Here is a 12679-nt window from a genome sequence, read left to right as displayed (position 1 = left end):
CGCATGGTGATTCCCCAAACCACATCACAGTTGTTGCTGGTGTATTGGCTTACACGTCCAAAAGTCCTCAACTTCCAAACTCATGGGGTGAAAGTGGGGCTTATAGAAGGAGTGCTGGTCATGAAAATGTCCGTGCGCTTGGGCACGTGAATGAATGGCCCGAGCTTCTGCACAATCGTAGCCAAGCAGTGTGCGACACCCACAAAATTCAATAGGCAAAAATTCCGAGAATTTCGACAACCGCCCCTCGACACCAGTACATCTTGGTTCACGCCCAACCGACAAGATGGCTACCGAACTGACCGTCCAGAGCGAGCGCGCTTTCCAGAAGCAGCCGCACAGTGAGTTTTCCTCGAAATTGCTGCATTCGAGTGCGGCGAAGAAATAGCGATGAGGCGGATACTGACGGCAGCAACCCCACAGTCTTCCTCAACAGCAAGACCAAGGTCAAGTCTGCCCGGCCGGGCAAGGGCGGTCGGAGATGGTACAAGGACGTTGGTCTGGGTTTCCGTACCCCTACCACTGCCATTGAGGGCCAGTACATCGGTACGTAAACGAAAAACCTACGCGCGCGCTCCCAGCCGACCGACTCGCTCCGATTCCACGCGACGACATCACGTTTCGCCGACAAAAAGAGGAATTGGCGGAAAGAGGAGGCCATATTGGTGTAAAAAGAAACAGTGGTTGACTGGTGTTTCTCTGCAGACAAGAAGTGCCCCTTCACCGGCATGGTTTCCATCCGCGGCCGTATCCTGACCGGCACCGTTGTCTCGACCAAGATGCACCGTACCATCATCATCCGCCGCGAATACCTCCACTACATCCCCAAGTACAACCGGTACGAGAAGCGCCACAAGAACCTCGCCGCGCACGTGTCGCCGGCTTTCCGTGTTGAGGAGGGTGACCAGGTTACCGTTGGCCAGTGCCGGCCTCTGAGCAAGACCGTACGTTCTCGAGATTCCCGCACCATTGGGCCGTTCCCGCGAGGCGCAACCCAGACACGCCGTAACATAAACTGACTGGCTGAAATAGGTGCGGTTCAACGTTCTCCGCGTGCTTCCCCGGACCGGCAAGGCGGTCAAGAAGTTCAGCAAGTTCTAAAGGGTTGGCGGGGTCTTTCCATTGGGCATTTCTGGCGTGGTTTGCTTTGAGGGACTTGAGCTTATCAGAAACGGGACGGCTAGGCAGGAAAAAATAACTGCTCCGGAGGACATGATCATGTGCCATAGAGGCAGGTCTTTCTGAATGAAATCCGCCAAGTGAACTTAACAGGCGCTATGATACCCTCGCAAAGGCGATGTACTGTAGATCAGTTGCCGCGAGCTCGCAAATGACGAGCCCAGATGAGACTCACAGTCCCAAATCAACCACCAGTCAAGCCATCCGCTTGAGTCCTATCAGTGATTTTCCCATCCATGTCCATACGGCAGCGTTCAGCCGCTTCTCTGGGGTTTCCAGACCTCCTGGCAAAGCATTGGGGTTTGTGTTTGGGAGTAATAACATACATAAATCTTGACCACTTCGTATGCTTTTGATGGAACGGATGTATGTACCACTCGGTTAGTCTTTGAACTGGCGTTCAAGCATTTGTCAAGGGCAAAGCAGGTGTAGTGGCATATTCAGTTATTTACAGCCAAGGAGCCAATAATATTGCACGCGAACGAAGCCATCATCATTTTGATACCGAGTCACGAGGACCAAGGATGCCGACATGAACATACCGACACAGCTCTCAAACCACATTCAGACATACGAAAAAGCATAAATTGGATTTATTACGCCCCTTGATAAGCCCGCCCATCATGATAGAGGGGCAGTACTAAGCCCAATTCCAAACCACGAACCAGCCCCAAACCACCCAAACAATATAACAAACATGAAACCACCACCATCTCTTCCTTTCACTCTTTAGAAAACTCTCCAGCCTGTCACCGGGAACATGCATCTCCCAGCCTACACCCCGTATACCTCCGCACCCAAGACCACGCCATACCACGGCCCTAGCACGGAAATCCGGTATACGCCTTGCCGCCCGCTCATGCATCCAAGCGCGGCGAGCCGAAACGGGTGTCCTACAAGCCCTCTCCGGCGGGGGTATGGCCGCCCGTGCTGCCAGCATGCTCGACGCCGTGGAAGGCGTCCCCAAACGCCGAGTCCTCCAGGTCCAGGTTCAACTCGTCGCCGCTCGGCGGGTCGTAGTTCGCCAGCGCGTCGCCGGCCGTGTCGAGGTCGCCCAGCGAGCCGAAGTCGTTGTTGTCCGCGTCTAGACCACCGACAGCGGCGGCGTCGGCGCCGCCGCCGGGCGTGGCGGCTGCTGAGACGGGCTTGTTCTCTGCCGCTGTCGTGGTGGCGGTGGGAGCGGCGGACTGGGTGGTAGGTGCGGTAGCTGCAGGGGGGATGGTGTCGTCTTTGGGGACGACCACCCAATCGCCGCTTCCGGTGCCTTGGTCGGGTGCGGTGGCAACGTCTTTGGGGGCTTCGACATCGACCATTTGGGTGTCTTGTTGCACTGGGGGTTGAGAGACGGGTACAGGCGCAGGAGAAGGGGAAGGGACGTGGAGGTTGGATGGGGTGGCAGCGTTGGAGGGGATAGCGGATAGGTGGGGTTGCGGGGTTGGGAAGCTGTTCATGGGAGTGGAGGTGGACGAGAAGCCGGTGTGCATATCCAACAAGCCGGCCGCCGTGCCGCCCATGTCGATGTCTGAGTCGCTGATCATAACCCCAGACCCGGCTTGAGAGGGCTGCCGAGACATAGCCCCTGGTAGGTTAGCACCTGCCGGCGCCTGGGGCTGCGGTTGCAGAAGTTCTGGTTCAGGCGCCGGTTGCTGATAACCGCCGTCCTGAACCCGATGAACGTCGTTTACGACGACGGCACGCTTGTTGACCAGCTCCTCAACGCGAGCAACGATCTCGTCCAACGACTTAGACGCGCCCTGGTTCCACTGACTGCCAGCTTCATCACCGTCCTCGAGCCGCCCCTCGAGCCGCCATATCTCGGTCCCAGTGCTTTCAACGGCGCCGCGCAGGTCTTTTTCCGCATTCTTGATCGCGGCATTGCCCTTAAACTTTGCCATGACTGCTTCATGTTGCGCTTTGAGTTGTTCATTCTCGGCCGCGATAGCCTCATTTCGCTCTTGGACCCGCTTGCGGAACTCGGCCGCAAGACCTTCTCCAAGGTGGCCGGTATATGGCTTCTTGGGTCCCGCGGAAGCCGCATCGCCCCCTTGAGCTTCGAAAATCCCCTCGGTGAGCGAAGCAAGTTCGCCTTTCCGTCCTAGGCCTAGATCCGCCGCCTCGATCTGACCAATGCGATACGGGGAGGACAATATCTCCTCCATCCACTCGTGGTTTTGCTGATATCGGGTCATGCTTAACTCGCGCGGGCTCAAATGATCGAACATGTCGCCGCGGGAGATGTCCTCCTCGTCGTCAAACGCAGTTTCGTTGCTCTGATACCCTGCACCCATCATCTGAGCCTGGTGTCCCGCGGGGGGATGTCCACCCCTCCTCTTTGGTGTAGGGCCAATCGCTGGCCCCGCGTGCGGAGGGTAGGCCATAGCCTGCGGAACATGGCGTTGCGGCATCGGCGGCGCATACATAGACTGGCCTCGCTGAGGGAAGGGGATCTGTGGCCAGTTGACCCGATCGGACAGCATGAACTCCTTGCGGACAATTTGACCCATCTGGAACAGATGTTGGCGGAAGCTGAGAATCGGTTGCATCGGAGGCGGAATGCCGATCGCATTGGCAGGCATTCTATCAGGCTTCTCGGCCGGCCCATAATGGACGATCCAGAGGTTGGGGTCGACCTGGGGCAGATTGGGCATCGGCACCTGGGGGGGGCAAAGTCGGAAGCGTCGCCTAGAGTGTACGGTGAACTGCTCGCCGATTCGGTAGCCGGCCCTCTGGAAGAAAATCTCCAGTCCCTGTTTCCCCAGTCAGTTCACACATCCAGAGTCTATGAGGCAGCGCCCCGGTTCACGGAGGGGTGTTCTTACCAAGCCATTCCCCGCGCTCTGCTGGTAGGAAACCTCAGGCCCCACCCAAACATATCCGTCACTAGCAAATTCGTTGCCCCGGCGAGCAGTCGGCTGCCAGGTGAGGAAGATTGAGCCGTCGGGCGGGCAATCGAGGTATGTCCAGTAAAAGGGCGCGGTGTCGCGAGCGATCTTTGGAGCTTGCAGAAGCCATTTCGTTACTTCGGGCAAATCAACCCTCGGCATCGATGCATATCGAAACGTCGACAAGAGATGCACATGTGGGAGCTGGTGCGATGGGTTAGCATTTCTACGACGCGAGGTGGGCGGATTAGCGGTCGATCACGACTGTGTAGACGTACCAAGTCCCCATGAACGTTTTGACTTGGGTCACCAGCCATTGTTGATCCCGGCAATGATGGCTTGAATCAATGATGGTTTTTCGGGCAATGGCGGAACTATCGCATTTAGGGCCCGAGGTTGTCGAGACAGCGTCTTTTTGTCTGAAGCGGATTTTGGATTTATTGGTGTGACGGTGATGATAGGTGAATTGGGGTCTTGTCGCAAGACCGGGGCAAGCTTGGAGTTTGCGCCAGAGTCGCGCTTTTCGCGAATTGACTTGGAGGCTGCAGCACTTGACACACCCTCGAAATTGCCAAGCCTGGGCCAAAATAACCATTGCCAAGTCACGTGGGTTCGTCGTCACCAGCCAAAGATGTCTGGGGACTTCGGATGGAACGTTCAAAGGCAAAGAGGCTAAGAACGCCGTGTTGCTCTCAAAATTTGCATTTACTTGTAATGGAATTTGGGTATTCATTGATAGTATTTTCTATCTCCATTTTACTCTACGTTCGTTTCGTAAGCTGTCAACCCAGAAGGCATTTCCATCATTAAACAAGCTCTCCCCTCCCTATGATTTAATTTAAGCCTGGTATGTCGACGCCGCGACGTTGCCTCCACGGCCAGTCCAGTTGACGTGGATGTCCTTGCCCTCCTGGTACTTGGCGTTCGCCGCCTCGGGCTTGATGCGGAAAGTGTGGGCACCGAAGTAGTCACGCTGCGCCTGGAGCAGGTTGGCGGGTAGGTCCTTGGTGCGGTAGCCATCGAACCACGACAGCGCGGTGGAGAAGGCCGGGGACGGGATACCGAGCAGGGCAGTCTTGGCAACGACGTCTCTCCAGCCGGGCTGCGCCTTGTGGATGGCCTTGTTGAAGAAGTCGTCGAAGAGGAGGTTCTCGAGGTCGGGGTTCTTGCGGTACGCCGCGGTGATGTCCTGCAAGAAGACGGAGCGGATGATGCACCCACCGCGCCACATGAGGGCAATCGACGGCTTGTTGAGCTTCCAGCCGTACTCGCGGGCGGCCTCCTGCATGAGCATGAAGCCCTGGGCGTACGAGATGATCTTGGAGGCATAGAGGGCCTGCTCGAGGTCATCGAGGAACTGCTCCTTGTTGCCCTCGAAGGTGCTGACGCGGCCAACGAACTCAAGCTTGCCAGACGCCTTGACACGCTCCTCCTTGATGCCGGACAGGCAGCGGGCCAGGACAGCCTCAGCGATGAGGGTGACGGGCATGCCCAGGTCCAGCGCGTTGACAGCGGTCCACTTGCCGGTACCCTTCTGGCCGGCCTTGTCCAGGATCTTCTCGACGAGCGGGGTGCCATCGTCATCGTTGTAGTACAGGATATCCCGGGTGATCTCAATCAGGAAGGAATCCAGAACGCCCTTGTTCCACTTGGTGAAAACGTCACCGATCTCCTTGCAGGACATGCCGAGGCCACGCTTCATGATGTCGTACGCCTGTGGTACGTTCGTCAGCCTCACGGGTTGCTAACAAGGACAACAACGGTAGCACATACCTCGCAAATGAGCTGCATGTCACCGTACTCGATACCGTTGTGCACCATCTTGACGTAGTGGCCAGCACCCTCGTCACCCACCCAGTCGCAGCAGTCCTCGCCGTCGCTCTTGGCAGCGATGCTCTGGAAGATGCCCTTGATGTGAGGCCAGGCATCCTCGTGACCACCAGGCATCAGAGAGGGGCCGTAGCGGGCACCCTCCTCGCCACCGGAGACACCGGAGCCGACGAAGCGGAGGCCCTTGGAAGCGAGGTACTTTGTCCTCCGGTTGGAGTCGGGGAAGTGTGAGTTGCCGCCGTCAATAATGATGTCGCCAGCCTCAAGGAGGGGCAGGAGGGTCTCGATCCAGTCGTCGACGGGCTTGCCGGCCTGGACGAGAAGCATGATACGACGGGGCCGCTTCAGCTTGGAAACGAACTCCTCGACAGAGTGGGCGCCAACGATGGACTTGCCCTTGGCCTCGTTGGCAAGGAAGACGTCGACCTTGGACACGGTGCGGTTGAAAGCGCAAACGGTGTAGCCGTGGTCGGCCATGTTCATGATCAGGTTCTGGCCCCTGCACACGATTATCAGCCTCATGCCGGGCGCACCGGAGCTTTCGGGAAAGGGTAGGGACGGCGACTTACATGACGGCCAGGCCGATGAGGCCGATATCAGCGCTGGCGCCATCGTTAGCATTTTCCTTAGAGGGTAGCGAAAAAGTGCCAGCTTTCAGAGCTCCGCCAACGTTGATGTTCGCTAGGCGGGCGCTGGAGGGAACTCAGTAGGTGGTAGAAAGAAAGCTGCCGTCCCCGCCACGGGACAATCAACACCCTGAGCAGCGCGTCACTGCAAAGCAACGCAAAGCAAAGCAAAAGGCAATGCGAGCTTGAGGTGCGGCCGCAAATGCGTGATGCGCGAGTTGTTCGGAAAATGACTCCAAAAGCTGTTGGAGGGGCAGACGGGAGGCGGGGAGGTGGGGTAATTGCGACTTACACTGCGCCAGACATTGTGAGGTTTGTTTGCTTTTTAGGTCTTCGATATGTCGATGACAGAAGCGTGGCAGCTATGAGCTTCTCTGCTTGCGCAAGCTCGAGAAGTTCAAAAGTGGTGGTGTTGGATGGGAAAGTCCTCAGCCAAGGATGTCAATGGGGGGAAATGGAAGGAGGAAGAAATGGAGCCGTGGGGTGGGAAGGTGCATGACGAAACTTTTAATAGGAAGCGAGCTTCGATGTCGGAGGGGCTCAATCGCAGGACTGCCAGCTAAAGTGACAGCCACCGAAGGCCACCTCTCGAACGAACCCTGCGGGTAATTACCGCGGGGGCTTACTCAGTCATGACCTTGCTTTGCCTTCCTTCCACCATCTGGGCAGTTACGAAACACTCAAGCTGCCCCTCGGGGCTTTGTTCAGATCCATCATCTTCTCCTTGGCCGACGCCACTGACAGCCTTGTTTTTGGCTTTGGCTACCTACCTGGTTACCCAGATCTTCATGCCACGTCTTGCCCTCCTTCGATATTAGGTACTCTAACTGTGTTGCACAAATAACAGCTGAGGGCCATCTCCCGAATTCACCACGAAGCCATAGGGTAATGGCAACACAGGGTATCCCGGGGCGGCAACAGCTGTTGTTTTGGCAACAGGGTTGCGTCTCTTCTCAAGCTTCGGCTTTGACGCCAAGAACCGCCCTGAGCTTCCTTGCTCTCCTACGATAGGCACGCAGCACCGTTGGCATGACTGAGCCTTCATCAGGTTGCCATTGAGGTAACAGAGAGGCACAACATGGCGTTATTTTTTGCCCTTGTCAGACACTGGGTGCGTCGAGTCGAGCATCTGTTGGTTTCGGAACCCGGACGCCGCGCGCCAGGGAACACGGCACAGGAAGGCGGGTCACACTCAGGGGGGACTCTGTATGTTTCCAACTCCGGCAGCCACCATACCAACTTGGGCAGCTTACAAAACAAGAGCGGCCCCAATGTCGATTGTTGACAATGCATTACCGCTGGTCCCGGGTGGGAGGCTTGGAAGTGTGCCCGGTCGGCTGTCGGACTGGAATACTGTGTAGATTGGCACCGAGATATCGGCCCTTCCAACCGCAAGTTTCCGCGGATCGATCGGAGTTACACTGGTCGGACATCCAGAGCGCGGGTTGTTCGAGATGTTGCCCCCCACTGTCCAGACTCTTACGGCGCTTGATAACCCCACCAAAGAGGGATTGCAGAGATGCAGTTGCTGACCCAAATTCCCGCACTTGAGCCATTGTGTCTGGGGCTAATGATTTCAGGCTCTTTTAGACCGGCCAATGGGAGAATCCTTGGACATGGTAGGGGTGAGGCGAGGAATTCTCTGCCTCCGATTGTCGTCCGTTTCCGATTCCGCTGTCTGGAAATGTTGAGCCAAGCGCCGCAAAACACCTAACTTAGGAGGGGTCCGTTGCCCCTCCATTGGGTGGAGGTTGGGGGCTTGGGGGGACAAGGAGACATCCCACGCTGCATGACGCGCAGGTTGTAATCACTGCGTGGGCAGCTAAAAGAACAGGGTGCGAGGTCTCAAATGAAAAGTCACAAATTTATGTTGTCCGCACGGCTGCACAGACCATCTCCAGCCCCGAAACCGTTCCTGTCTGGCAATCTGGGTCCATCAAGATGCCCCACCTTTCCACGCCACACTCTTCAAAAAGTTCAGCCACTCGGCAAGCACCCTTGTGGCCTGGGCTCTTCTGGCAGACACCGCAATTTCTCGACACTTGCAAAGCAGGCGCGTCGTCATTATCTTGGCTATCGCATCGAGTCCCCTTTGCAGCTTTTTCGTGAGCCAGCCACAGCCAACTCGCCAACCCGATCTAAAGGTTGTAAGAGCATAGCCGCCACCGGACTGGGCTCACAGGTACGTCACAACTACCGCGCATTGCTGCACAATACATTTCCCCCATCGGGCGCAAGAAATTCATCATGTCGTACCCGGGTCCTCCAGGTCATTCATCGCTCCCTCCGCGCCCACCGGCCAGCAAACTCTCGGGGTTCAAGCCCGCTTTCACCCCAGCACAAGTAGCACTTCCAGCTGCCTCGGGTGCCGGCTACACAGCACCCACACCGTCATACCCCGGCTACGGGCCCCCCGCGACACGCCCCAGCTATGGCGCACCACCGTCTGCATCGCCCTACGCGGGTAACCCTTCAGCTCCCACCATAGGCGCCGGCCGCGGGGGCTACGGCCAGACCGGAACATACAATTATGCGCCACCCCAAGCCTACTCACAACAGCCGCCTTCGTACTATGGTGTCCCTGCGGCCACCGGGAACTACTCGACGCCACTTCAGATCCGAAACCCATTCCCCGCGCCCGATAGCGCGGGCGCCGATTTCGACCCGGAGATGGCGGCACAGGTAGCCCAGTGGCAGAGCGCGTACATGCCCAAGGACCCCAACGACCCGACCAACAAACCCGCCGCCAACAACGGCCGGGCCGGCGCCGGGACGCCGGGGGTCGCACAAGGCAACACGGCGGAACCAATCGACAACGGCGCGAGCACGGACCCGAACGAGAAGCAAAAGACGGTCTACCGCGAGGGCGGCGGCAAGAAGTGGCAGGACGACTCGCTGCTGGAGTGGGACCCGGCGCACCTGCGGCTGTTTGTGGGCAACCTGGCGGGCGAGACGACGGACGAGTCGCTGCTCAAGGCGTTCGCGCGGTGGAAGAGCGTGCAGAAGGCCAAGGTGGTGCGCGACAAGCGCACCACCAAGAGCAAGGGGTTCGGGTTCGTCAGCTTCAGCGACCCGGAGGACTTCTTCCAGGCCGCCAAGGAGATGAACGGCAAGTACATCCAGAGCCACCCCGTCGTCGTGCGCAAGGCCAAGACCGAGATCAAGCCGGCTATGGTCAAGGAGGACCGCAGGGGGAAGAAGAACCAGAGGAAGGGTGGGGGTAATGGGAATAAGGGTGGTAATGGCATGGGGGCTGGGGCCGCGGATGGTGCGGGTGCGTATGAGCCGCATCTTGGGCCGATGGGGGGCGGTGGCATCACCAAGCCTGGGCAGAAAACGAAGGGCGGGTTGAAATTGCTTGGCTAGATGGTTTGGTTGGGCGGTCATTTTCGGCATTGCGGAATGGTAAAAACTTAATCGATCGACAAGCTTCTTTTAGCCAACAAGATACAGATACCAGAACCTTAACCTTCACCCAAGCCAGGACGAGGACAAAGTGTGTACTTATATCAACACGCCAAGCAAATGAGATATGTTCTATGATGCGTTGCCTAATACCAACCCAACAGTGGTCTTGATGTGCCTGTCACCAAGTCTTTCTTCCGCGTTCCCAAGTTTCCTTACCCCAACCTTTCGACACAAGCCAAATCAAAACAGAAAAAGATACGCAGGTTGTGTGGGTATCATGATAATGCCACTTTGAATCACGAGAACATGTATAAACGCAGAATTCAAGCCCGACCTGTCCTCCCATCCCCCGACGCCCGCCTAGCATCAGGCGCCGATGCCAACTCCATCCCAGGCCCGGGAACAACATCCCCTCCGTCGGCGGTGAACAGCACAGCGTCGCCGTCCACACTCCGCCTCAACAGACCCGCATCCTCCTGGTCATCATCCCTGTCACTCCCACTGCCGCTGCCACTACCACTCGGCGAGTTATCCTCCTCCTCGGCGGCCAAGTGGCCGCGGTGCACGGTCGTCTGGGCCTCGCTGCGCATCTTGTTGATCTTGATCCAGTTGTAGGTGGCGATGGCGGCGATGGTGATGACCAGGCCGACAACGTTGACGACGGTCATAGTGTCGCCGAAGACGAGCGCCGCGGCCGAGATGGTGACGGCCTCCTTGAAGATGCCCGCGATGGAGAGGGTCACGACCGAGGTGCGCTGCAGCAGGGCGAACTCGGACGCCGTCATCAGGAAGGCGATGACACCCGGGAAGAGGATGATCAGCGGGGCGACGAGCAAGCCCTTCTCCTCGGCGATGGTCTCCAGGCCGGCGAACAGGGCGCGCGGGCCCTCGACGGGGATGGCGATACAGACGAGGGTGACGAACATGACGGGGGCGAGGAAGAAGATGCTGGAGAAGGGGTTCGATGTGGCCGGGTTGCGGAGGAGCAGAATCTGGGTCAAGGCCCAGCGGAAGCCTGAGAAGAAGGCGGCCGCGATGACGAGCACGAAGCCGCTCAGCCTGAACTCGACCTCGCCTGCCACCATCATCACGACGCCGAGTGTCATGGTGCCGATGATGCCTACAAGCTTCCAGGTCGGAGATTCGAGGCGGAAGAGGAAGGCGAAGATCAGGACGAAAGCGAGTGAGGAGGATTTACACATGGCTAAAGGGGGATTATTAGACGCGCGGGGTGGCATATGGATTTGGCATCAGCTAGACTTACTGTAAAATGTAAGGGTGATGAACTGGAGCGAGGTGTTGCCCAAGCCAATGTCAAGGCCGGTCGCCACGCCGCAGGGCCCAATCCTTGTGAGGTAGAACATCTTCGTCATGATGGGCCGTTCTGGCTCTGTTTCATGTCTTGACTGGCCCAAGTCGGACCTGTAGCCGTTCTTCGGCCGGAACGAGGGGAAAATGAACAATACCAATGACGCCAAGGAAAATTGCACGAGGAAATGCATAGCGGTTGTGAACATAGGAAAACGAAAGTCGAGCTTGTCGGGTGAAAACATCCATTTGTTGTACTAAGCGGTAGTTAGCAAGCCGGCCCGTCTTAACACCATTATGGATGGGGCATCATGTCCATACCAAGGATATCAATAAAGAGAAGAAATACCAGAGCCCAATCAGAATGCCATTGATCAACAGGCTCTTGGCGACGCTGCGGTCTGCCTCCTGCTTCTCCTCCGGGGAGATGTCGTCACTGACTACCCGCTGATCGAGCAACTGGTTTCTCCTCTTCTTCCGCTTCTTCCTCCGCCTGTCTTTCCCCGTCAGGCCCGTTTCCTCATCATCGTGGAGGTCTTCGTCGGTGAAGCCACCCTCATCGGTCTCGTCGAGCCGTGGAGTCTCCCCATCGCTGCTCTCTTCGACAATCTTGCCCTCGCCGTCCACGGTGGAGGGCGTCCGAAGTGGCTGAGACCTCGCTCCTGGCGAGCGATGGCGATTATTTGAGGCATTGGCGGGATTGATGAGACTGCTTCGCCGGCGGCGGTGGCCGGAGGGCGTAACGGCATCCATCTCGATGTCGTCGGTGCCCAGACCCGGGGCTGTGGATTGTGGGTTCAGACCCGTCCGGGGGGGTTCGGGAACCGGTGCAGCGGATACTCGGGGGTCCTGCGCTCCGCTGGTGACTGCTGTCGCGTGTCCCAGAGTTGAGGGCGCTGACGGGTGGGAAACGGGGGTTGAGGCGACCGAAATGCCAAAACTATCTTCTAGAATGGAGGTCGGTGGAACAGGATCGGAGGAAGAAGTGCTCGATGAGAAAGGAACTGGCATTGTTTGGGCAAAGGACGAGGCCTCATCGTGGTCCAATTGCACAGGCGGCGTCGGGAGGCGCCCGTCGGCAAGGTCAAGCCGGATAATGCTTGCATGCCAGAAGGGCAGATGAGCAGTGGAGTTGCCGAGCACAAGACGCGACGGGGATTGGCTTTGAGGGGTCCAGATGACCGGGTCCCCGGTTGAGTCTCGACCCGGAGCAACACCTAACAGCTGTCCACAACTGACAACTGCTGCTAGGGCACACCGCCAAGGCGCAAAGCCAAGACCACTTACCTAACATTTGTGGCGGCATCAATGAGCTGGTGAGCTGGCTTCCTGCCTCCTGCCTCCGAATCGCCAGTTCCAGAACTTCACAATTTCAAACCAGCACTTTCTCACTTTGTTTTGAGCTTGGCTGTGCTTGGGTTCCAAAATGGTCGTATTCGCGAGTCT

General features: G+C 57.6%; 5 protein-coding genes across 5 annotated transcripts; 2 read left to right on the top strand and 3 right to left on the bottom strand.

Annotated features, from left to right (window-relative positions):
- Positions 1-161: 161 nt before the first annotated feature.
- Positions 162-1101, top strand: F5144DRAFT_522975 (40S ribosomal protein uS17; the record flags this gene model as incomplete). The annotated part of the gene is made up of 4 exons (XM_066786756.1): positions 162-341; positions 424-546; positions 706-944; positions 1033-1101. Exons 1-4 carry the CDS (start codon positions 287-289, stop codon positions 1099-1101), a joined length of 486 nt encoding a protein of 161 aa, XP_066648345.1. The 5' UTR covers positions 162-286.
- A 504-nt stretch (positions 1102-1605) lies between these two features.
- F5144DRAFT_501749 (uncharacterized protein) lies at positions 1606-4690 on the bottom strand. Its single transcript, XM_066786398.1, has 3 exons — positions 4340-4690; positions 3999-4265; positions 1606-3926 (listed from the first exon to the last, which is right to left on the bottom strand). The coding sequence occupies exons 1-3, from the start codon at positions 4376-4378 to the stop codon at positions 2073-2075; spliced, it is 2160 nt and encodes a 719-aa protein (XP_066648344.1). The 5' UTR covers positions 4379-4690; the 3' UTR covers positions 1606-2072.
- An 83-nt stretch (positions 4691-4773) lies between these two features.
- Positions 4774-7056, bottom strand: F5144DRAFT_555156 (6-phosphogluconate dehydrogenase). The gene is made up of 4 exons (XM_066787886.1): positions 6810-7056; positions 6461-6493; positions 5835-6390; positions 4774-5775 (listed from the first exon to the last, which is right to left on the bottom strand). The coding sequence occupies exons 1-4, from the start codon at positions 6821-6823 to the stop codon at positions 4900-4902; spliced, it is 1479 nt and encodes a 492-aa protein (XP_066648343.1). The 5' UTR covers positions 6824-7056; the 3' UTR covers positions 4774-4899.
- A 1258-nt stretch (positions 7057-8314) lies between these two features.
- F5144DRAFT_32249 (uncharacterized protein) lies at positions 8315-10066 on the top strand. The gene has a single exon (XM_066784060.1). The coding sequence runs from the start codon at positions 8765-8767 to the stop codon at positions 9881-9883; it is 1119 nt and encodes a 372-aa protein (XP_066648342.1). The 5' UTR covers positions 8315-8764; the 3' UTR covers positions 9884-10066.
- A 182-nt stretch (positions 10067-10248) lies between these two features.
- Positions 10249-11986, bottom strand: F5144DRAFT_480934 (triose-phosphate transporter family-domain-containing protein; the record flags this gene model as incomplete). Its single annotated transcript, XM_066785257.1, has 3 exons — positions 10249-11129; positions 11190-11490; positions 11555-11986. 3 exons carry the CDS (start codon positions 11984-11986, stop codon positions 10249-10251), a joined length of 1614 nt encoding a protein of 537 aa, XP_066648341.1.
- Between the last annotated feature and the right edge of the window lie 693 nt (positions 11987-12679).

Source organism: Chaetomium tenue (assembly GCF_020726465.1).
Source record: "Chaetomium tenue strain MPI-SDFR-AT-0079 chromosome Unknown F5144scaffold_1, whole genome shotgun sequence".
In the NCBI taxonomy this organism is placed as follows: domain Eukaryota; kingdom Fungi; phylum Ascomycota; class Sordariomycetes; order Sordariales; family Chaetomiaceae; genus Chaetomium; species Chaetomium tenue.
Note: the sequence above shows the minus strand (reverse complement) of the source record. Positions and strands in the feature narration are given on the sequence as shown.

Coding starts and splice junctions, on each gene's coding strand:
- F5144DRAFT_555156 (XM_066787886.1), bottom strand. Junction 6,391..6,460: donor CTCATCGGCCTGGCCGTCAT/GTAAGTCGCCGT, acceptor AATCGTGTGCAG/GGGCCAGAACCTGATCATGA. Junction 5,776..5,834: donor ACATGCAGCTCATTTGCGAG/GTATGTGCTACC, acceptor AACGTACCACAG/GCGTACGACATCATGAAGCG.
- F5144DRAFT_32249 (XM_066784060.1), top strand. CDS start 8,765: ATGTCGTACCCGGGTCCTCCAGGTCATTCATCGCTCCCTCCGCGCCCA.
- F5144DRAFT_501749 (XM_066786398.1), bottom strand. CDS start 4,378: ATGGCTGGTGACCCAAGTCAAAACGTTCATGGGGACTTG. Junction 4,266..4,339: donor AAAACGTTCATGGGGACTTG/GTACGTCTACAC, acceptor CCATCGCACCAG/CTCCCACATGTGCATCTCTT. Junction 3,927..3,998: donor AGAGCGCGGGGAATGGCTTG/GTAAGAACACCC, acceptor CTGGGGAAACAG/GGACTGGAGATTTTCTTCCA.